Raw genomic sequence first — 25,204 nt, forward strand, 5'->3', positions numbered from 1 at the left:
TTTATATCCACATTACTTTACCACTCTTTAAAGAACAAAAGGTATTCCTATTAAATAATATTTTGATGTATCTTCCAGTCCACAGTCACTTAGTTCAAGTCATAAGATACCAGTTACTGTTTGAACTTTTAGAACACTAAGTTTCAAACCAATTCTCTGGAAAATCTGAGTTAGTCAAAGTATAGGCATCCATGTTGATGTATAAAAAAGTCCTAAGTCTAACCAGAATGTCACTGACTCGGGACATGATAACCTGGACTAATTCACAGGAATCTGGATCACTTTGGTCTCCATCACGGCTGGCAACACTTCTGATCCAGCTCGTGTTCCAGACAACAGTTATTTACTCAGAACTGAAGCATTTTGGTCTCTGGACATCTTGAAGATATGTGAAGGTGAAGGGTTAGGAGGGAAGCAGCCCCTGAGGATGGGATGGACAAGTGAAAATACTTAAGGAAGAAGAAGGCAGTGCCTGAATCTTGATTATCAACTTGAGTCTATTATTTATATCTTGGTTTACTACAACTCATTACCTTTGTCATTTTGAGAATGATCTTAATCACGTCCACCCCATGGATTTGAGAGGATAGGACTGAAGAGTCCAAGGGAGCATGTGCCCCTTGTTTCCTGGGATCTCATTACTCAGCTCAGTCCTGATGATAAACCAGGGGCTGGGGAACACTCTGTATGATGTAGTGAAGTCACTCAATACAAACATTTAAAGTTTTATTTTTAGAAGTTATACGTATTTAAAAAAAAAACTTTTTTCTTTTCTTCTTTTATTCTAATTAATGCTACTATTAATTAGAACATTAATTGAAGATATTTTCACTTATGATAGTTGAAACCAAAACTTTGTGAGGCTAAAGCAATGAATAATCTTCGACTCTTAACAAAAGATATTCGGATACCTGAGGATTATATTTCCCATTCTGTATTCAGAACCATTAACACTCAAAAACTATCACAAAGATTCAGACACTAAAATTATTTAGCTAATATAAGTTTATGCATTTGGTATATTTTTTATTTGAAAAAGCACATGTATGTTAAAAAATAGTTTTGTTACAAACTAGTCATAAACATACCTTTAAAAGGTCAGACTTTGCATGGGTATGGGGGGATGTTTATTAACTTTCGGCATACATTTCCTCTTTCTGTAAATTCTTAGATTAGAAAAGCACAGATTTTGGACTTCTCATTTGCCAACTGATCTCACTTTAAGGTTAATCAGACTCCCTCCCCTCTACTAAAATAAAAAACAAAATCCAGTTTTTCTCAGTATCCATAGAAGTGTTGCTGCTTTTAAAATACTGCTTTTTTTCTTAAAATACTTCCTTTTCAATTACATAAATATTTATTGCTAGCAATACAGGGACTGCTTCTTGGGTATCCACGTCTGTCTTAAAAACTTAGCACTTACCCTAATATCAAAGAGAATATAGGCAGGAGTCTTATTCATGCCTTCTTCAAAAAAAAAAAAAAGTCAATAACTACCACTTCTTACAATATGCTATATTTTATCATTCTATGAAGCACACTCTTAAACAACCCTAAAATCAGGACGTGTCTTTAATGGCACGGATGTCAGCTCACCATCAACACGCTGGCCTCTGGCTCTGCGCTGCTTTCCTGCTCCGGGGGAGCCCCAGTTTTCCCAGCCCTTCTCCCCAGCCTGGGTCCTCTCAGCTAAGCCCAAGCTGAGCAGGAGCTGAGCCAAAGTGCTGGCCCAGGAACAGAGGGGTTTGAAGCCAGACAAGTACCTGTGGTGCTGTGACACAGGCTGGACGACAGTTAAAGGACTGAGAAAGGCACTGGTCAGAGCTGGTGGTGCTCTGGTGCTCCTTCAAAGTGCCACATAGACAGCATCCTAAATTTGAACGAAATATAATAATTAAAAGTACAGCCCAAATCTATCGTTGTATCTTTAATGATAAAAAATGACCTGTGCGGGAAATCTGAGCAGTGTTTGAGAGTCCTGTGCAGGTCCCTCATAATTAAGCAAAAGAGACAATAAATCCACTGCAAACTGGTCCCCGTCCACAGACCACCTGTGCACCCCAACCCCTGCAATGAGAATGTGATACTCTGGAAAACAAAACTAAATATAATCAGGTGCTCAAACTTTTATTTTAATTCTTACAAAATACCATAGAAATGAACCCAAACTAAACAGATATGTACATGTACATATGTACAAAATTTTACTTCTGAAAAACAATCTATAAAAGTAGATGGTTAAAAAAAACGAACTTAAAAAAAGATTTAAAACCAATACTATGAAATTAATTTCCTCAAAGTAAAGTAACAGAAATTTTAAATTGCTGGTTGTAGTAGGCTTTCTAGACTTATTTTACATATTTTATTGGGGCCAGAAATATAAAGGAGTTTCTTTTATTTTAGATTATCTTCAGTTTCATTTTATTTCATTACATACTCCTGAATCTTTTTCCCTTTACAAGTCCTTCAACATGAGGACACGGCGGAGGCCACAGGAAGTTACAGATCAACTTCGGTCTTCTTCTTCCTCTTGACCCACAGGTCGGAAAGGCAATGTCGTTTGTCCTCTTTCAGGGTCAGACATTCGAAGGATTCTAATCAGTTTACTTGATGGAAGTGAACTAGAGGAAGCAAAATTAATTACTCAGATTACGAGGAAACTTTTTTCACATTAAAAAAAATTCTAATACTCCCTCATGAAAACACCAATCTACTGCATCTGCTACTGTGGGATATGTTGACTATCTGGAGTTCTAGGAGAAATATAATTTGCAATAAAGAAATCATTTGTTTTCATTTTTAAAAATTAACTTCGTGCTAAATGAGGTAGGCTTTCAGTTTAGAAGAAAAAGATAAAATGAGGAGATTTATATACCAACTATTTCTAATTCTTATTCTTGTCTAGCCAAGAAGCAGTTACCTGAATATTCCCAATCACAAACTTCCATCCCCACAGGATCAAGTGACCACTGTAGAGGCAGAATATCAACACTAAATGACACATGCCTGACACCTTGTAAGTACCCAAACCTGCTGACTGACCGCAGAACAGAGCTCTTTTAGAAAGATTAGAAGCAGTAAGTCACCAGGAGAAGAGCCAAGACTAGGGAAATCATGAATTGTGTCTTTAGTCTAAACAGAATTACCAAAATTACTTTACTAGTTGGTCATGATAACCACGAAGAAACAGAGTCAAAATAGAAATAGTAACAAGTCAATAATCAAATTCATATCAACTTGCTTCTGTTATGAAAGGGAGATAACACAAACAAAATTTTAAATATCTAAAAAGGAAAAATTATCTTAGATCTGACATTGGAACTGATTTTCTTTTTATTGGTGATTTATGTATTTGCATTTAAAAAATTAAGATTATAAGAGATTTATTTCCCCCTTTTATGTATTTGATGTATATATTCACAGAAGAATTTTTAAAAGTTACCTCATGCTTTGAGGGGTAAGCAAGATAAACTGTCTGAAACGCTGGGAATCTGCCATCTTGAGTATCATGTCCATTGCAATCCTCCGGTTAACCATGTCCTGAAGAACAAAGTGAGGATCACTATTGCATCAGTCATATTCCTGCAAAAGCAGCGTTCTGCTGGCTGTTACAAGCCCCTGCATTTTTATCCAGGGATCACCTACTACTTTATCTGTGATGCCTAACTATTCACACAGGGAAAGATAATATCCAAAACTATTAGAGGAAAATAACTGAATATATGTATCTTCCAGGTAATTTCTACAGTCAGATTATTTGTAAGTATAGCTCCCTCCCTCAAATATACTTAGCAATTAAAGTAATCTGCAGGGGCACCTGGGTGGCTCAGTCATTAAGCGTCTGCCTTTCGCTCAGGTCTTGATCCCAGGGTCCAGGGATCAAGCCCCGCATCGGGAGCCTGCTTCTCCCTCTCCCACTCCCCCTGCTTGTGTTCCCTCTCTCGCTGTGTCTCTCTCTGTCAAATAAATAAATAAAATCTTAAAAAAAATAAAAAATAAAGTAATCTGCAAATATTCCAAAGACACAACTAAATGTTAGAGAATGAATCTAATTTGGACAGTAATAATAATTAATCCCTCAGGAGAACAATATCAAAAGTGACAGCTATAAAGTATTAATTCTCTCAAAATTCCCCTCCGTGATCAAGATGTTTTAAAACCTCTGCCCCTACCCTATCACTTTCTACAATGCGTACAATGTGAACCAATTTATTTATTTATATTCTTTTTTTTTTTTTTTTAAGATTTCATTTATTTATTTGACAGAGAGAGAGAGAGCACAAGCAGGGGGAGAGGCAGGCAGAGGGACAGGGAGAAACAGACTTCTGGCTGAGCAGGGAGCCTGACGCAGGGCTCCATCCCAGGACTCTGGGATCATGACCTGAGCCGAAGGCAGATGCTTAACTGACTGAGCCACCCAGGCGCCCTGAACCAATTTAAATTTATAAACCAGTTCCTCGATTTAATCTTTAAAAGAAGTTAAATAGCACATCAGTGTATAGAAAAACAATGCTTCATTGTAACAGGTTTTGAAACGAAATTAAACTGTGGGCTTACATTTTCTCTGAGTTCAAATAACAGAGAAAGAAAAAATCAAAGTACCTTGAAAACTGAAAAGTGGAAAACATAACCAAATGTGTTTATAGGCATATATTTTCAAAGGTCTATTTGAAACCTGATGTGGCAGTACAGCGTGGTGGTTAGGAACACACTGTTTTGGAGGCAGACCAACATCCTGGTGATATTGCTCAATGGTTTGTATTATATAAATTCTTCCCTCTGGCATATCTGTAAAGCAATCTAACTTAAAGTTAACAAAAATAACGAGAGCTTGCACAAGCAGATGCTGTCCTTTCAAAACACTGCCCTGGGGAGGCCTATCATTTAATAACAAAGCTGCCAAACCACCAAAATATATTTGTTTCTGATTGGTTTTCAGAACTTGGGCACATTTTTCTGAATAATTCCAATGGGGCAAAATCCCATTCTGATTAAGAACCTCTAAGTTTCTGAAAGAGAAAGAAGTTATTCAGAATTAAATCTGACAAATAAGATGGGTGATAAGACTGCAAAATGGCATTTCAAACAAAATGAGTGCCTGGTAAGAACAATCCTCTCCTGTGATTTGTGAATTAGCTCTGAAGCCAATTCTCAGAGAATTTCTAACCAATCACAGCAATGGTATCAAGGGGGAAAATGACACTGAGGATTACACAGGACACACAGGTATAAACTGCATGAACGAGCACTTTGTAGTACTTATTATGGGCTAGGCATCAGGTAGGTAAAAATATCAAGACATAGTTGGTAACTTCACAATGAAAATGTATAAAATACGTAATAGTAAAATGTATATAATATAAAATTACATAATATACTTTATATTATAAAATATAAAAATAATAGTATGAGTTGGTGTAGGGTGGTGCCAAGGGAGCTCTGAGAGGTTCCTAAATCCTGCCTGGTGGTCACAGAGGCTCTATAAAGGTCACATCCGAACGGGGTCTGGAAAGACGAGTAGGATTCTGACATACACAAAGGGCACAACAGGAAGAGGCACAGTGTCTGGAAAATCACAGGTGGCTTATAAGGGAGAGCCACGGAAGGGGGAGATGCTACATCACGAAGGGTCTCCGTTACCCAAAGAATTAACATTCATCCCAGATAAGATAATTCACCACCTCAGAGTTCTAAACAAGTAAGTGCCCATGATCAGATTCATTTTAGAAATATAAACCTGGCAAAACAGTGAGGGAGGGACTAAGGAATAAGGAAGACTAAAGTCTGGGAGTCCGGACAGGAGGCGGTTACAACAGGCAGGGGAGGAGACAGGGACAAGCTAACAGGAAGGAACGGAGACTCGGAAGGTCAGGCGTGATGGGCAAGTAAAAGGGAGGAAGGATCACAGATACATCAAAGGTCTGGCAGTGCGAGGTAACAGGGTAGGTAACAGCAATTTGCCAGCAATCAAAGTAGCGGATTCAGGAAAAGGAAGAGGCTCTGAGTGGAAGACTTGCTGAGTCTGAGGCCTGGCTGTGCCTGATGACGTCCAACAGTGGTTGGGCACAGGAGTGTGGAGTGCGAGAGAGGTGTCAGGGTGAGACACTCAGATGTGCTGGTATCCACGTGTGCTGGTAGTGCTGGGGACTCCGTGTGTGTGTGTGTGTGTGGTGTGTGTGTTTAGTGTGTAGCTGTACGTAGGGTATGGCATCCAGGAAAATCAACAACAGTATAAAAAACAAAGAGGACCTCACACATTTAAGGGCAATGGCATTAGGCGAGGCAGCACTAGAACCAGAAAAGAGGAGAGCAGAAACTGGCAAGAAGACATATTATAGGAGACGGAGGATAGGTCTCTGGTACCAAATACTTCAAAGAATTAAAATAATACTAAAAGTTCATTGATGATCTTTGCTAAACAAGTTTTACTAGAGTATTATAGTCTAAACCCAGATTACAGTGGGTTTAAGAAAGTATAAGGCATGAAGAAGTACACAGCATGGTTAACGGCTGGCTGGTGAAGGCTCACTCGGTCTCCACCATCGTCAGTGCATTTACATGTAAGACTGGAGCATCTCACCATAACCCTAGGAGGTAGGAAAGATTAATGAGGTTATTTTATGCACGAAGAAACCGAGGCCCAAAGTTCTCTGCGGAAGTAGTGGCAGAGGTTAGGTCTCAATCCCAGGTTTATGATTTCCAAGTCAAATGTTCCTGCCCCTTGTGTGGCATCTGCTGCTCTTCTGATCCAAGCGAGGGAAAGGAAATGCTTACCGCTGTGAAAATGGAAGGTGGAGATAGGCTAGGGAAGAGGCGGAAGCCCAGGACGGGGTCTCCAGGGTAGCAGGGAGAGCACTAGAACTCTTAGTTCTTCCCTACCACCTCTCATGGACTAAAGTGTCAGGGCAGGATCCCTTCTCTTGGGGGTAAAACTAAAGAAAGAATTGCTTCCTTTCAAAATACACATTTCCAACAACAACAAAAATTTGAGAATTCAAAATTTAACACTACCATGTAGACATCAAACTCATCCAGGCATCTGAAAGGAGACTCAGCAATGGACCATAGAGAAAGAATGAAGCAAACTGTGGAAAAAGAACGTTCTCCTCCGGATAAGGCTCTCATGTCGTTGAAAGCAGCTCTGTTTCCCTCTCCAGGCTGAACCTTGAGTGAGTTAAAAAACAAAGTGGAGCAAAAATCAGACTAAATTCTTTACAAAAAGGTTGGCTAGCATTAGAAAAGAATGGGTTTACAGTAAAAAAAAAAAAAAAAAAAGAATAAAATCATTTAGTGATTTAGTAATATGGAAATGACATCTATTTAACAATATTAATTCTGATCCATGAATGAGGGCTATCTTCCCATTTATTTGTGTCTTCTTCAATTTCCTTCATCAATGTCTTATAGTTTTCAGTGTACTGATCCTTCACCTCCTTGGTTAAATTTATTCCTAAGTACTTTATTATTTTCGATGCTACTGTGAATGAGATTGCTTTCTTTTTCTTTTTTCAAGCACTGCTAAGCGCTAAGACAATCTTTTGTTACTTGAATTACAGTGACATCTAGTGGTTAAGTTGCTTTAAAGGTAATTACTGAACGTCAAAAAGACAACAGGACCAACTTCAAGAGGCTCACGCTGGTCCAGGATGAACAGCAGCAACAAACTGAAACGTGTAAAATCTCTTTCAAAAATTCCTCTTAATAAGGGCTCAGAGGGACAATAAAAAAGAAATTAATAAAATTAGTAACAAACTCTTTCACACAATATCCTGGGGAGACAGTATAAGATAACATTAGAAGGAATTCTATTTCATTTGGACAGAATTTCAGACATACATATATACCCATAAGGTGGAAAAATGGGGTACCATCAGCTTGTCTGCCATAAAGTTTTACCACATGTGTTTTAGCAGACACATAACTTCACTTATTCTTCACACCCACTATTTGAAAATTATGTGCCTCTCAAGTAGCATTCATTTAGGAAAGGGTTATAAAAAATTCTGAATTTAAACATACACTGAAATTTTTATCATCCATAAGTCTGAATCTGTGAGAATCCCAATGAAAAAGCAACTAAGCAGTAAAAAGCCAAACCAAGCCAACCAACCAAAAAACTACTCCACAAAAAAGCAAGAACTAAGTAACAGGATGTGGTCCTTTGCTCCAAAATTGCATTTTGTATCGATCTAATAAATGAAGCCCTAGACTAATTGTGGAGATCTAAATTTTACCCCTATTATTAACTTATCATGGGACTTTGGTCTCAGTTTATTTATTTGTAAAACAAAGACTAGAGAACTAAAGGATCCTTAAAACAGTAATATTCTTTTTGAATAACAGGGGTGATAATGCCAGAAGGGCAAGCTTCGGTTGTCCTATACACAGTTAGCTCTGGGGATAAATTATCCAAACACTCCTAATATTTTCTTCTTTTTTTCATTTTCATTAGAGTATAATTCATATACAGTAAGGAAGATAAAGCTTAAGTGTTCAGCTCAATTACCTGGGTAATTACTCAGATCAAGACACAGAACATTCCTAGTGTCTCAGCAGATTCCGTGTTCTCTCCCAGTCACTACAAAACCCAAACGGTAACTATTCTGACTTTAATCATCACCATTTAATCGGGTGAATTTTTATCAGTTTTTTGAAGAGTTTTTAAGAGTGGGATTGCTTTCATAAACACTGCCAGACAGGTTTCCAAATTAGTTCCACACCCTCACCAACACGAGACGTTATCGGCGTTGCCCATTTTGGTCACACTGGTAGCAGTATGATAGTCATCTATTATGGTATATATTCATATTTTTCTTTTTTCTTTCTTTTTTTTTTTTAAGAGAGGGAGAGAGGGGAGAGGCTGAGAGAAAGGGAGAGAGAGAATCTTAGCAGACTCCATGCAGAGCGTGGAGCTGGACATGGGGCTCGATCTCACAACCCTGAGATCATGACCTGAGCTGAATTCAAGAGTCAGACGCTTAACTGACTGAGCCACCCAGGCGCCTCAAATTCATCTTTTCCTGATGAATAATGATACTGAGCACTTTTTTCAGGTACTTATTCACCACTTGGATACCTTATGAAGTTCCTCTTTAAGCATTTTGACCATTTTTAAATGCATCGTCATTCTTTATTATTCCTTAAAAAATTTAGATGAGTCTTGTGTATATGTACTGTAAATTATCATTTATTCTAAGTATTAAAATGAAGTATAAAACTTATGACAACTAAGAGCAGTAAGCAATTACTTAAAAGTTTTGCCCCAGGGGCGCCTGGGTGGCTCAGTCGTTAAAAGTCTGCCTTTGGCTCAGGTCATGATCCCAGGGTCCTGGGATGGAGCCCTGCATCTGGCTCCCTGCTCTGCCCAGCCTGCTTCTCCCTCTCCCTCTCCCCCTGCTTGTGTTCCCTCTCTCACTGTGTGTCTCTCTCTGTCAAATAAATAAATAAAATCTTAAAAAAATAAAAAATAAAAAATAAAATAAAAATTTTGCCCCAATTGTTTAGAGTGGGTGGTTGCTCTTGACCACCTGAACACATAATTTTTTTTTTTTTTTAAGATTTTATTTATTTATTTGACAAAGACAGAGACAGCGAGAGCAGGAACACAAGCAGGGGGAGTGGGAGAGGGAGAAGCAGGCTTCCCGCCGAGCAGGGAGCCTGATGCGGGGTTCCATCCCAGGACCCTGGGATCATGACCTGAGTCGAAGGCAGACGCTAAACGACTGAGCCACCCAGGTGCCCCTGAACACGTAATTTTTAATGCTATCTCCCTTACTCCCTCTTTCAATGCATACGACCATGAAAGAATCCACAAACACAGACTCTACAAAGTTAAATATGGTGGCTTTGTTTTTTCAAAAGAGGCTGTATCTACAGATACCTTCAGAAATACATGCAAAGACAATTACAAGGGATAGAACATTCTTCTGAGAAATCCTTTCTTGGTTTCCTATAGTGACTTCCAGAGTCTGTGGACTTTCTCTAATATCCCACATAAATTAAAATGCTAGATGAATTTTAAAAAGAAAGCTGTGGAGTGGAAAGAGGGTAAACATTTGTCACTGAAAATAAAATTCCTAGTCATCTTCTTGGTGGTGGTTGGTGGGGGGGGGGTACAATGGCAGCGTTAGCCAATGAGATCGATTTAATTTTCAACACTCTGGCAAATACTAGCCTTAACTTAAAAGTAAGTTCTTTTGTTTTTCAAAGACAACAGATTAAAGCTTACCAATGTATTATCAAAAGAAATGCAGCAGCTAATTCTCCTAATAATTAGCATACGAAGAGTTAAGACACTTACTGATATGCTCAGAGTTTCATTCTTGTGGTCAAAATTCATCTTTCCACAATAAGCCCGCTGAGACAATAGGTTGTCAAAGTATAATTTGCATCGTAAAGTCAAACACCTTGGAATAAAGAAATGGGGCACATTAAAAAGGATATAAAAATATAAAAACTGTATATTCGGCATGATCTTTAAACCAGCATGTAAGACCAGAGAGAAATATACCAAAATGTTAACACGGGTTGCCCATTTAATAGGTAGGATTTTAAGATTTTTTTCCCCCCATCTTTATATTTTGTGTCCCCACATTTTTACCACCTCATTTCCTTTTATAATAAACAAACATCATAGAATGAAAAATGATGCTATCCCACATTTAATATATTCTATTACATTACAACCCGTCCATATGAATATATCAATCAATTCAAGCAATTTATATGAGGCATCACCCTAATACGGAAGACATAAATCTTGTCCTTGAGATTAAACTCTAGTAGTTTGTTAAGATAATAAATAAATGGCCTATTCATTTGCATATCTCCTCTCAATTTATGGAGACATTAAGGGTGAGGGCAATCTCTTAATCGTTCTATACCGACAATGCCTTACCCACAGCCTGGCACAATGCAAACTCCATCTATCACACGGCATTCCACTGTAAGGAGGACCTTTCCCTTCTTCCTCAGTTATTTATTTATTTATTTATTCACTTTTCTATTGATCAGGATGGAGTCACAGATTCTTATTTTATTCACGGGGTTACCATCCATTCCTGCCTCTCACAGGCCCAGGTTTGGCCAGTGGGAGCCTCTTCAGGCTGCCTCTTACGTCCTTTTATCATGACTCCCCGTTTCTTCCAAGCACTTCCTTACTTCCTGGCATAGCAAGAGGCCCAGCTGGGCAGAATCCAGCCATTTCTCCAAGAGGGGTAATGGTATTTGGAAAATAAGATCTAGATGAGAGAAGACTTTTTTCTTAACATCTTTGCTTCTTAATGGGCCTATGGTTCATTTCTTCAGAGTAACTATCATTTATTATTATCCCTCCTAATTCCCTTGCTAAACTACGTTAAATCTCCGCCCCAGGAAACACTGAGAGCCTGAGCTTTCTTTTGTGACACAGCAACCACAGCTAGCCGGTTTTAAGAATTTTCTGTTAACTTTTCATTCTTTCACTATTGGTAAGTATTCTTCAATTGCTTCCACACACGGGATGTCTTAAGAGAGACTGTCCTCAAAATGGCAAGGTTCCCCAGTGTAAAGAGGTGAACAATTTAAAAAATTTGATCATTCTTATTCTACTCCTAAGACTGGGTAAAGAAGATAAAATATGTCAGTGGCGAAGAAACATATCAAGGTAATAAACTGTAAGATGAGTACCTTTACAGAAAATATTTTGAATATAAATTTCCTGGTAACAATATAAACACAAACCCTACTGCTTCTGAAAAAGACGTAGAAATAGGCATTGGATATAGTCTTTTTTTTTTTTTTTTATGATTTTATTTATTTATTTGACAGAGACAGACACAGTGAGAGAGGGAACACAAGCAGGGGAAGTAGGAGAGGGAGAAGCAGGCTTCCTGCAGAGCAGGGAGCCCGACGCGGGGCTCGATCCCAGGACCCTGGGATCATGACCTGAGCCGAAGGCAGACGCTTAACGCCTGAGCCACCCAGGCGCGCCGGCATTGGATATAGTCTTAGCCTGACACACCCAAAACACTGCACGGAATAAATGAAACAAGTTTTCAGACTGGACATCGGACAGTACAGGCAATTCCAGTCAAAATGATCCCTTAAAATACGGGAAACAAATGAATTGAGCCTTACAGATGTCACACATCACTATTTACAGAAAGAGTAAAGGGGAGTGGAAACCCAGCCTGAAGGTCTCCCTGTTAGAGAAGACAGAGCTGGGCATCTGGGGAGGCCAAGCTGCTCCAGGTCTCAAAGCCTAGAGGGCAGCACAGAGGGGACTCCAGAGCACAGACGGAGGGCGCCCAAGTCTCAAGCTGAGAACTCTCTCTGCCTGTGTGAGGCTGCAGCAGCAAACATCCCAAAGCCGCAGAAGCAACCCCCGCAGGTCACCTGGAGCCAGGAATAGTCCCAGTTCCCACAGGCAGGAGCCTTCTAACTCACAGGGTATCAGTGGAGTACCCCGAAGGGCACTGCTGAGCCTGGACCAGCTGCTCAGGTCCCACTTGATGAAACTTACAAGTAGCCTCAAAAGGATAAAAATAAATCCCATATAAGTGAAGTCCTGTTAACATGCTTACAAAACTGAAGCACACATTTCAAAAACTAACCTACAGTTTAGTTAAGGAATATGACCAAACATGCAAAGCCTACTTTTCTTTATGGAATTAACTGAATTTCCTCATACATACTAGATAGATTTTTTTTAATTCTCTAGTCTTAGGATTATAGAGTTTCGGGTATGAATACAGGTAAGAAGCAGGTCACTGAGGGAATGCCACTGGGGAAAACAGGAGTTAAGTGCAAAGACTAGGACAGCTTTGACTCCAAGTAGGTCAAGGGCTATCCCTACCGATCAACTGACCTCTGGTTTATTTCTGTTGTTTGTGATTTTCACTGGGGCCAATCTATCCCTGAGAATATGAATATTTCTGGGTACATACAATATCCAGTTTCTCTGATCCTGTGTTCATTCTTCCAACCAATATGTATCAACTTCCTACTACAGTTCAGGGACAGTGGTAGGTGCTGGGACACAGCAGCAAACAAACCAGAGTCTACACCCACGGAGCCACACCATTCCACGAGATCATCAACTGAGATACTACCTCAACAGGTCCCGTCGAAGACTTGTATCCCTTAAGAACATGCAATGTCCAAGAGTGCAAGAGGCTGTTCCAAAGCCAGTGAGCTCCCACTGAAAGGACCTATGTGAGTAGAGACTGAACAGCCATCTCTGAGTTACCTAGTAAAGGGTATCTGATGGGGTAGAAAAACTGGACAAGCTTGCTTTAAAAGTCCCTTCCAATCCAGAATTCTCTGATTAAATGACAGGACCCTAAACACTGCCCAATCAAGGAAAGAAGTTTCTTCTTTAACTGAATCACGTGAAGTTCTTTCAATTTAATATTCTTATTTATAAGGGATAATGCGAAAACAAAATATGAAAATGTGAGATATGTGGTAATATTTTTAAATGCACTTACCTTCTAAATTGTTGATATGTTTTGTATCTATGAGTCATTATTTCTTCCAGCAATTTAATGAACCTTTTTAAAGTCCTTACTTTATTGTCCAGATCAAGATAGGTTTCTCTGGCTTCTTGATACTGCCTGTTTTATGAACAAAATATTAAGTTAGTAAGTGTCATTCAAAGAAACATAAAGAAAAGTAAAATCTCAAATATATTTTTTGGGGAAGAAGGGAGAATGCAGGGAGTGCCAAGCGGCCCAGAAATAGCAGGTGTCCTGTTTCTAGGCAAACTATACTCCCAGAATGAGCACGTGCTGCCCCAAAGGGGAAGAGCTGTACGCAGGGCTGGGCAGGAGAAAAGTCCAGGCCCTGGAGAAGGCAGAGGAAGTACATGAGGAAAGTGCCCAGGGGGGTGGGAGGGGGGCAGATCTTAGAAATGCCAGCAAATATACACCTTCTACAAGTGAAGGGATCACATTGGAAGGCAAGAAATGTTTCCCTTAGTGACACAGGCCAGTGCAAGAACAGAGGACACAGGGTGAGCATCAGGATCTGCCAACCCCAGCCTGAACAAGACAAGGTCAAAGAGGCAGAGAAGGCCGGGTCCCGCAGAGGTGCTATTACAGAGGACAATAGCTCACTGGTAGAACAGAGGAGAGAAGGTTCCTGACCGGGTCTGAAAGGCAACCTTGGCCAAGGCTCCACAGCTCCCCACCCCAAGCTTATTCAAATGCCCAGTCCAGGAAAATCCACGTAAAAAATGAATAACACAAAAGGTACAAGTAGTCTCCACATACAGATATTAATGGAAATAGGCTTGGGAAAGAGCAACACGACACCCCCTAGAGACAAAGAAAACTCATCAGAACAACGTGGTTACAAACCCGATGAAAACTGTAACTGAAAAACCATGAATTAAGACAGAACATGACATAGTGCTACCAGGAAGAGACACCTCAAAACAGAAATAAAAGAACTGAAAGAATAGATAAATCAAAGAACTCAGAGAACAGATAGGTAAACAACAGAAGGTGATAACCGGGTAAGAGGAGGCGGCGAGGAGGAACCTGCAGAACCCAAGCGGGGGGCGGGGTGGGGGGTTTGGACAAAAAAGAACAAAGATATGAAGACAGAGTGAGGCGATGATGCACAGGGGAAAAGAGACAACACAGAAAACACTGACAGACAGAGAGATCAGAAATGAGAAAAGCAAAAACGTGGGGAGAAAGATAACACGGTAGACGAAAGAACTAGGAGACAAAGGACATACCACACGTGTGCAACAAAGGCCTACACAAAACCAGACAACAGCACAGCAAATATGTAAAGTAAAACACAAACAAGAAATTTTAAGAAATAAGATAAATCTACAGATTAAAAAAACACAGTGTACACCAACGAAAAAAGATCACAGAATCTGACATTCTGGACACATTACAGCACTCATCATAAAACAGATGGTCGAGAGAAAAAGAATGTTCTATCAGGTGGAACTACCCCTTCAAATTCAAAAGCTACAGACAAACAGTTCTGAAATGCAAAAACAACACACATTACTTCACATGGCCATTCTTAAGGACGCAATTAATTATAAGACAAAATTTCAAAAGGCTACGTAGCCCTTTGGACAAAGATAAAATACTCTCTTCACACCAAAAATACAGAAAAATGAAGAAGTACATAAAAAGTTCACAGAAAAAGATAAATGAATGGTCTTAAGGCATGAAAAGATGTTCAGACTCCGTATAAGTGAAATGGAAACTAAAATTACATTGAGCTATATTCTTTTCTTTTTTTAAGGAAATCTACCCATTGGCAAAAAAAAAAAAAAAAAAAATCTAAGGTTATCACACACTGTTTAGGCTGAGGGGAACAAGCCCTCAGACACACTGTCCTCGGGAGTGTGAACAAGCACAGTCCCTAGAAGGGAGTCTTCCAAAATGGAGTCAATCCTATTAAAACACCCCGACTATACAATAAGACATATGTACAAAACTATTTACTGTGACCACCATTTATAACAGCAAGGGATTAGATTAGAATTCGACTATCCATTAGTAGATGATTCAATACCATATAATTATAAAAAGCAATGAGAAAATGCCTGTATATTGATATAAAAAGATCTCTACAATATATCATTAAATCAAAGAAAGCAATCTGCACAACAGTTTACTTACTGTGTCATCTCTTGTATCTGGCAAAAATAAGAATAACATGCTCACATTACCTTGCATTTACATAAACAATGAAAGCTAATTATCTAATTATCTAATTTAATTAGATAAAAAGAGAGAAAAGTGGTAGAGATGAGACTAGAGAGAAGTAGACACCTTTCATGGGGTGCCCCTTTACACTGAATTGAAAACATGGGAGGTAAGGTCCTCTCGGGTCCTCACTTCCAAGATGACCAAGAAAAGAAGGAATAATCCTGGACGTGCCACAAAGAGCCCCTCCGCTGCACCAGCCGCGCCCATTGCACAACCGGGGACAAGGCCATTAAGAAGTAGGTTATTCATTCGGGACAGGGTAGAGGCCGCCGGGTCAGGGACATTGCCAAAGCGAGTGTCTTCGATGGCTGTGTGCGAGCCTACAGGGCTGTGCGAGCCATGCTATCACAGCAGGGCAGCCGGGCACTGCTCTCGGGAGGTACCACAGGACCCAACACCCCCACCCCGATGTGGGCCCGTGGGCGCTGCCCCTTGACCTCCAGTAAGGCCGGTGGAAGGAGCCAAGTACCTAAGGACTGAAGAAAAACTGGTCTCTGGAAAAAAACAAACTGGAGATTATACTTTATTTTTTTGTGTGTGTGTTTACCTTTTAAACAAATTTTTCTTTTATTTAAATTCAATTAATATATAGTGTATTACTAGTTTCAGAGGTAGAGGTCAATGACTCATCAGTCTTATGTAACACCCAGTGCTCATCACATCACCCGCCCTCCTTAATGCCCATCCCCCAGTTACCCCACCCCCTCCCCCTCCCCTCCAGCAACCCTCAGTTTGTTTCCTATGATTAATAGTCTCTTATGGTTTGTGGAGATTATACTTTAAAAACAAAACAAAACATGTGGGGTATTATCTATTTTAAAGAAAAACTACTCTTACTTTGTTTGTGTTTCTTCCCATTGTTTTCCACTGTTTTTGAAAACAGAATTGACATCATTCCTGTTCCTGAACTTTGTATTATGAAAAGCTCTTCATAAAGTATAACAGATGTAATTTTTTACTATAATTCAACCAGCATCCTATAGCTGTACACAATTTCTAATTTTCCAGCTTTATAAGTAATGCTACAATAAACATACCTGGGCACAAATTGCTTTTCTCATTTTGGATTATAATAACGAAATTTCTTGGCCAAATTGAAATTTTTGAAGGCGTTTGACATAAACTGCCTTAACGCTTTTCAGAAAAACTTTAATAATAATCACATCTAACATTTTATGTATCCTACATCCTGTTTGTTATGGACTGACTCCTTTAATCCTCATAAGCACCCTACACCTACAGGTATCCCTATCTTACAGATGAGAAAGTTCAGGTTCAGAGAGATTAGGTCACTGGCAAAAGTCCCATAACAGGAAGTAAAACCGCAATTCAAAACAAGGTTGTCTTGCTTGAGAAACTGTGCTTTCACTATGCTAGAGCTTCCGTTCTTACCACTAATATAAAAATAGCCATTTCACTGAAATCTCACTGACATGAGACTGACATTTTTTTTCATCTTGACATATATGAAAATGGCTTCTAATGGTTCTGGTTTGCATTTAATTGCTTGTGAAGCTGAACATTTTTTCTATATGAATCTTATAGGTATAAAAATGGCATTTATGTTAAAATATCACTCCATGAGTTTTGTTATGATTCAGAAGAAAAAACATTAATTATTTTTCTTAAAGATTTATTTTATTTGAGAGAGAGAGAATGTGTGTGTGAGTGGGGGGAGGGGCAGAGGGAGAGGGAGAGAAAGAATCCCAAGCTGACTCCCCACTGAGCGCAGAGTCCCATGTGGGGCTCGATCCCATAACCCATGAGATCATGACCTGAACTGAAATCGTAAGTTGGACACTTAACTGACTGGGCCACCCAGGTGCTCCCCATTATTATTTATTATTAAGAACACACATATGGAAAATGAGCTTGGCTGTAACTATATGCCATAGCAATACTCAAACCAAATTTATGATTTATATATAAACATTTATTTTTTATGTCTTTGTAATATATATGAATAATAAAGTAGAAAAGCTACCAACCACTTACCTCATTATTTCCTCTCGATCTCCATGACTAGCATGTTCTGCTTGTATCTTTTGTCTTAATCTATTAATTTCTTTGTCCAGAATTGATGCAGATTTTTTTACTTCTATCCGTTCTGGGCAGATTTGTCTTGCTTGTGACATTTTCTCCTAAGGTTATAGATGTTTAGTATCTTTAAAACTTGTCTTTGACATAGTAATTCATTGTACTACTTGTGCCGACAAATGCAAAGTAAAATTCTGAACTTAGGATCAGAATTTTAGATGTTTTTAAATTATTTTTACGATCAATGTTATTTCTTTAAGCTTTATATTGAGAAGAGAGTCTAGACTCTATAAATCTTCAAGAGAAAATTGCATTACTATGCACAACTTTAATAACTTGTAAGCTCTCCTTATCTTCCTAGTGAAACAAATTTCAAGTGGCAGTTATGAAAAGTGTGGCACTTTTCAGTCAGCTTTCTGTGTTTTAGGATGGCCTCTGAACACCAAATAGTACTGAAAACACAAACAAAAAGACCCTCATATTCATAAAATATTAAAAAACTCAAAGCACCTTTACACATAGTACTTATTTTGCCCACGCTACTCGGAGGAAGGGGTGCCTTTTCCTGACATAAAGCTGCTATCCACTTGCCAAGCTGGGCATTTAAGGAGCTAAGTGGCTGAGAGTGTCACTTTCTAGATCTCGCAGGGGCATGAGATTAGACCTGCTGTCTGAGCTAGAGTCTTCTCCGTGGTGGGTGGCCTCGCGGATTCACTGAAACAGCAGTCCCTCTACACGAGACGGACCGTCCCCAGACCACGTGCTGTATTTGGAAGGGTGATGTTAAGGAAAACACTTTAACAGCCCTAAGGCGGTAAACAAAACATAAAAGAGAAATGTTGGATAACCTCTAGTTCTTTTTCTTTCATATTGAGTTCTCGTTTCTTTTTATTTAAAGTATCCAAGTGTTCTTTCTGCTTTTCCTCATAATGCCGCTTCCCTCGTTTTTGGTTATCCACTTCAGAATCAGCAAGGTTTAATTCATCCTGTTTGAAGAAAGCCAAAATAATCTTTAAAGAAAAGATTGTTTAAAAAAAATTACCAGCATAGGTACAAAACGAACTGATAACTCAACAAAGTGGACAGGGTAATGTTGCTTCCAGAGGCAAGCGTTGAGCTCATATCAAGGCGTATGAAGGAAGTGAGAGGTTACCACAAATTAAGAAGTCACAGTATTATATTCAAATCCTAACATGAAGTCTCCATATAGTATGGTCCTTTCAACTTTACTTTGGTAAACAAGAGAGTTTTGTGGAAAGTCACAGAGTTTTAAGCCTGAAAAGACTTAAAAAAACAATGCAAGTGCTGGATATTTACAGAGGTGATCTGGTTTTTTAAAAAGGTGAGTCAGCATGGAAGAGAAAAGGACGCAAAGATATTTGTCACTGACTTATTTAGTCATCATTCTGGAAATAAAACCTCACAATTTTAGCATTTTTAAGATCACCTTAAGAATAAATAGTAGTGGACTACGATAAGGTAAAGATGTATATTATAATGCACAATAACCACTGGAAAAAGAAGAGTAATGGCTTAAAAACTAGCAGAAGTGATTAAAAAAATGAACACTAAAAATTACGAGGCTAATCCCAAAAGAAAAAGAGAGGAAACAGGAACAAGAACAATTAAAACACATATAGCTAACCATTTTTTTTTTAAGATTAAATGCTTTCTTTTTAAGACCTAGTACAAGGCAAGGATCTAGTCCCATTCGACTCAACACTGTATTGCAGGCCCAGGCTAATTCAATGAAAATGTAAAAAGGAAATAAAAAGCATAGTTACCGGAAAGGAAGAGTACAACCACATTTAAAAAAAGAGATGACTGGAGCGCCTGGGTGGCTCAGTCAGCTGAGCGTCCAACTCTTGGTTTCGGCTCAAGTCATGGTCTCAGGGTCGTGGGACTGAGCCCTGAGCGGGGTTCCATGCTGAGTGTGGAGCCTGCTTGGGATTCTCTCTCCCACTCTCTCTGCCCTATCCACCCCCCAAATACATAAATAAATAAAATCTTAAAAAAAAAAGAGATGATTGTATGAAGAAATTTTAAAGGAAAAGCTTTTAAATTAATAAGTTTAGAAAAGTCACTGGATACAATGCCAAAACAAAAGTCAGTAATATTTCTACATGCTAGGAATAATTTAAAAATTAATTAAAATCTATAACATTCACTATAGCATCAAAAACATCAAACATATACCCAGAATACATAACGAACTCTTAAACTCAACAAGAAAGACACATAAACTCAAGTGAAAAAAGGGCAAAGATTTGATCAGACATTTCTCCAAAAAAGATATACACATGAGCAATACGAACATGACAATTTGCTCAACAGTATTAGACATAAGGAAAATGCAAATCAAAACCACAGCAAGAACATTTCATTCTTTGGGGCACTTGGGTGGCTCAGTTAAGCATCTGCCTTCAGCGCAGGTCATGATCCCACGGTCCTGGGATTGAGCCCGACATCAGGCTCCCTGCTCAGTGAGGAGTCTGCTTCTCCCTCTCCCCATCTCTCTCTCAAATAAATAAAACTTAAAAAAAAAAAAAAAAAAGAACATTTCACACCTAACAATATGGTTAAAATAGAAAAGGCACACAATAACAAGTGCTGGTTCCCAAGGATGTGGAGAAACTGGGACACTCAAACGTTGTTGGTGGGAATGTAAAGTGGTGCACTTTTGAAAATAGTTTCAAAGTTTCTCAAAACATAGCATAAGCATGTAGCTCAACAATTCTACTCCTAGGTATTTATCCAAAAGAAAGAAAAACATGTACATGAATGTTCACAGCAGTAGTACCCAAAGTACCATCAACTGATGAATGGATCAATAAATTGTGATATACAATGGCGTATTACTAGGCAATACAAAGTTATAAATTACTGGTACATGTTAGAACAGGGATGAACATTGAAAACATTATACTAAGTGAAAGAGTTCAGTCACAAAAGACCACATATTATATGATTTCACCGACATGAAATGTCTAGAATAGGCAAATCTATAGATAGTGGTTGACAAGTGTGTATTCTGTACACAGAATACAAGTCCTGAATATATTTTGTTAGATGTACACAGAAACATTTCTTTTGAGGAACTGTGAAAGGTCTTGTAGTTTTAATTTCATCATCCATGTGTTCATTGCTAGTGTATAAAAATACAATTGATTTTCATTATGTTTATCTTGTTTTCTGTGACTTTGCTGAACTTATTCATTAGTTCTAGGAGTTTTCTTGTAGACTCCTTGAGCTTTTTTTCTAAGTAGACAATCCTGGCACGTCAAATAGAGTTTTATTTCTTCCTTTACAATCTGTATATCTATTATTTCCTTTCCTTGCCATATTGCACTGGCTAGAACGTCCAATACCAACTACACTGAGTAAATGTAGTGAGACAAACATTTTTACCTTCTTCATGCTAACTAAGTTGTTTCTGGTCTTTAATGTGTTGAAGAAATTCTTCATTTCTATTTTTCTGAGGCTTTTATTATTATTATTATTTTATTTATTTATTTGACAGAGAGAGAGAGAGAGAGAGAGACAGTGAGAGAGGGAACACAAGCAGGGGGAGTGGGAGAGGGTGAAGCAGGCTTCCCAGTGAGCAGGGAGACTGATACAGGGCTCGATCCCAGGACATTGGGATCATGACCTGAGCCAAAGGCAGATGCTTAGCGACTGAGCCACCCAGGTGCCCCTTTCTGAGGCTTTATAAAAAATCACGAATGGGTGAATATTATCAAATATTTGTTCTGCACTAATTGATGTCTGATTTCTCTTCTTCAGCCTATTTATACAGTGTAAATAGTCCTGCATCTCCAGAATAAGTAAACCTCATGTGGTCACTGCAAATAATATATAAAAAGGATACATATTTTATATACTGTTTTTCTATTGTTCAGTGCCATAAATTTCCCTCTCAGCACTGCTTTAGCTTCATTCCATAAATTTTGATAAATCATCTTCATTTTCATTTGGCTCAAATATTTAAAAATTTCTCTTAATACTTTCTCTTTGGACCCTGGGTTATTTAGAAGGATGTTAAGTTTCACATATTTGGAAATTATCTTTCTATTAAAAGATCTTTAATTGAAGATCTTTAAAAGATTTCTAGAATGAATGCATTATGATTAGGAAACACACTGTATAATTTCAATACTTTTAAATTGTTGGGTTTTTTTAATGGTCCCAGAGGTGATCTATCTTGGTATACATGCCACAGGCCCTCGAAAATGAGGTGTATTCTGCTGGTGTTGGTAGTATTCTCTAAGTATTAATTAGATAGTGTAGGTTGATGGTGCTGTTCAATTTTCGAAATCCTTACTGACTTTCTGTCCTATCAGTTATTGAGGGAGTTCTGTCATATTTTGCAGGTTGTATGTCTGGTGCAGCTGTGCTGTTTTGGGGCACACACAGGATTGCTGTGTATTACTGGTGGATTAACCCTTTTGTCATTATGTAATGTCCTTCTCTGCCTCTGGTAATTTTATTTTGAAGTGTACCTTATCAGATTTTAATATAGGTACCCCTGCTTTCATTTAATTATCATTTGCAAGATATATAAACTTCCATTTATTTATTTTCAACCTGTCCATAGGTTACATTTGAATTGATCTTCTTGTAGATAGCATATATACTGGTCATGTTTTTAACCTAATCTGCCTGTATCTGTCTTTTTTTTTTTAAGATTTTATTTATTCATTCATTCATTCATTCATTCAAGAGCTAGAAAGAGAGAGGCCTGCAAGTGGGGGGAGGGGTAGAGGGAGACGGAGAGACAGAGAATCACAAGCAGACTCTGCGCTGAGCATGAGAGCCTGATGCTTGATCTCATGACCCTAAGATCATGACCTGAGCCAAAACCAAGAGTCAGATGTTTAACTGACTGAGCCACCTAGATGCCCTGTGCCTATATCTGTCTTTCAATTGTTTATTTAGACCACTTACATTCAATGTAATCATATAACTAGGGCTTAAATCTGTCATTTCATTGTTTTGTCTTTTTTTTTTTTTAAGATTTTATTTATTTGACAGACAGACAACGAGAGCAGGAACACAAGCAGGGGGAGTGGGAGAGGGAGAAGCAGGCTTCCTGCGGAGCAGGGAGCCCAATGTGGGGCTCCATCCCAGGCCCCTGGGATCATGACCTGAGCTGAAGGCAGACGCTTAATGACTGAGCCACCCAGGCGCCCCTGTTTTGTCTTTTTTTTTAAAAAGATTTTATTTACTTATTTGACAGAGAGAAACACAGCGAGAGAGGGAACACAAGCAGGGGGAGTGGGAGAGGGAGAAGCAGGCTTCCCGCTGAGCAGGGAGCCTGATGTGGGGCTCGATCCTAGGACCCTGGGACCATAACCTGAGCCAAAGACAGACGCTTAGTGACTGAGCCACCCAGGCGCCCCTGTTTTGTCTTTTTATCTATCTTCTTTTTCCTGCTTCATGTGGGTTACTTGAACATTTTCTTAGAATTCCATTATGATTTGTCTATATATAGTACTTTTGAGTATACCTTTTTGAATAGCTTTTTTCAGTGGTTGCTCCAGGTATTATATTTGTATTATATATATTCAACAACATAGTCTACTGTCATAATTTTTACCAGCTTGATTATAAATATACAAATCATACCTCCCATTCTAGTCCTTTATGCTTATTTTTTAAAATTATCTTAAATATTTCCTCTACATATTTTAGAACCATCTCAGACATTATTAAAATTTTATTTGCTTTTAAACATAATTTTAAAAACTCAAGAAGAAAAGGAAAAGTCTACTGCACTTACGTATATGTTTAACTTGTTTTTCTTCCTTCCTGATGTTCCAAAATTCCTCCTTTTATTGTTTTCTATTTTGAGAACTTTTAGCCATTCTGTTAGAACAAGTCTGCTGGCAACAAGTTCTCCAAGTTTTCCTTCATCTGAAAATGTTTCAATTTTTCCTTTACTGCTGATAGATATTTATGCTAGAATTAGATTATGGGTTGGCTGGTCTTTTCTTTCAGCAATTGAAAAATGTGCTACTTCCATATAGTTTTTATGGTTTCTGATGAGAAACTGGTTATCATTCAAATAGTTGTTTTTGTTTTTGTTTCCCATAGAGGTAAGGTTTCTCTCTTCGTGCTTTTAAGACTTTGTCTTTAGCTTTCAGAAGTTTGACTACGATGTGTTTTATTGTGGATTATTTTGGGTTTATCCCATTTGGGGTTCACTCACTTTCTTAATCTGTAAGTTCAGACTTTTTGCCAAATTTGAAAAGGATGCAGCTATTATTTCTTGGAGTACGTTTTTAGCCCTGTCCTCTTTCTCCTCTCTTTTGGGGACTCCAATGATACAAATGTCAGATCTTTGGGTATACAGTCTCCCAGGTCCTTAAAGTGTTACTCATTTTCTCAGACTTTTTTCTTTCCTTTTTCTTTTTTTCTTTTGCTTGGTTTAGTCTATTTTCTCTCTGTTGTTCAGATTTATAAGGGACAATAGTAAGAAAAATTATGGAACAACTACATGTTCAATACATGTGATAAACTTCAAGGAGACAATAAAATCCCTAAGTAGAAAACTTAAATAGCTCCGTATCAACTAAAGAAATCGAATTCATAAAGAAACTACAGGCCACAAAGAAAATTACAGGCCAAGATAGCTTTGCTGGTAAATTCTATATATAAAAAAGAAATAATTCCAAATATGCAAAAACTTTCAGAAAAGGGAAGGGAAACACCTCCAAACTTATTTTATAAGGCCAATATAGCCATAATAAAAAAAAAAATCAAACACATCACAAGAGATTCAAAGAGTAATGAATAAACAAGGGCCAAAAATCTTCAAGAGGAAGATTGGAATGGAATGTTAGCCACAAAAAAGAAAGAAATCCTGCCATTTGCAACAACATGGATGGAACTAGAGAGTGTTATGTTAAATGAAATAAGTCAGAGAAAGACAAATACTATATGATTTCACTCATATGTGGAGTTTAAGGAAAAAAACAAACGAACTAAGGGGAAAAAAAGAGAGAGAGGCAAATCAAGAAACAGACTCTAGAGAACAAACTGATGGTGACCAGAAAGGAGGTGGTGGGGGGATGGATGAAATAGGTGATGGGGATGAAGGAGTGCACTTGTGATGAGCAAAGGGTGTTGTATGAAGTGTTGAATCACTATATTGTACACCTGAAACTAATCTTGCACTGTATGTTAACTAACTGGAATTCAAATAAAAACTTAAAAAAAAAAAATCTTCACTAAAATTTTGATGGATTTCAGAACCACCAAAAGAAGGTTTAGCCTGGCAGTTTGTTCATTTAGTCTTATATACAAAGACTTGTACACTAATGCTCAAGGCAGCTTTATTTGTAATAGCCCCCAAACTGGAAGCCCGTATGTCCCTCAGTAGGTAAATGAATAAACAAACTGTGATATAGCAAATACAATGGAATAGTACTCAGCAATAAAAA

At 38.3% G+C, this 25,204-nt stretch overlaps 1 protein-coding gene across 4 annotated transcripts in view; it reads right to left on the reverse strand.

The window, feature by feature from the left end:
• Window positions 1-2,111: 2,111 nt before the first annotated feature.
• SMC6 (structural maintenance of chromosomes 6) overlaps window positions 2,112-25,204 on the reverse strand; it is a 75,648-nt gene continuing 52,555 nt past the window's right edge. For 3 of the 4 annotated variants that reach the window (XM_078055993.1, XM_036100114.2, XM_036100115.2), the window contains 7 exons: window positions 18,611-18,748; window positions 17,721-17,866; window positions 13,470-13,595; window positions 10,301-10,406; window positions 7,012-7,164; window positions 3,443-3,540; window positions 2,112-2,621 (listed from right to left, as the gene is read on the reverse strand). In XM_078055993.1, coding sequence (XP_077912119.1) covers window positions 2,507-2,621; window positions 3,443-3,540; window positions 7,012-7,164; window positions 10,301-10,406; window positions 13,470-13,595; window positions 17,721-17,866; window positions 18,611-18,748 — 882 coding nt within the window. In that variant the 3' untranslated portion in view covers window positions 2,112-2,506. The remainder of the gene's footprint in view (window positions 2,622-3,442; window positions 3,541-7,011; window positions 7,165-10,300; window positions 10,407-13,469; window positions 13,596-17,720; window positions 17,867-18,610; window positions 18,749-25,204) is intronic. The other variant, XM_078055992.1, reaches the window with a different exon arrangement.

Source organism: Halichoerus grypus, chromosome 10 (assembly GCF_964656455.1).
Source record: "Halichoerus grypus chromosome 10, mHalGry1.hap1.1, whole genome shotgun sequence".
Lineage (NCBI taxonomy): Eukaryota > Metazoa > Chordata > Mammalia > Carnivora > Phocidae > Halichoerus > Halichoerus grypus.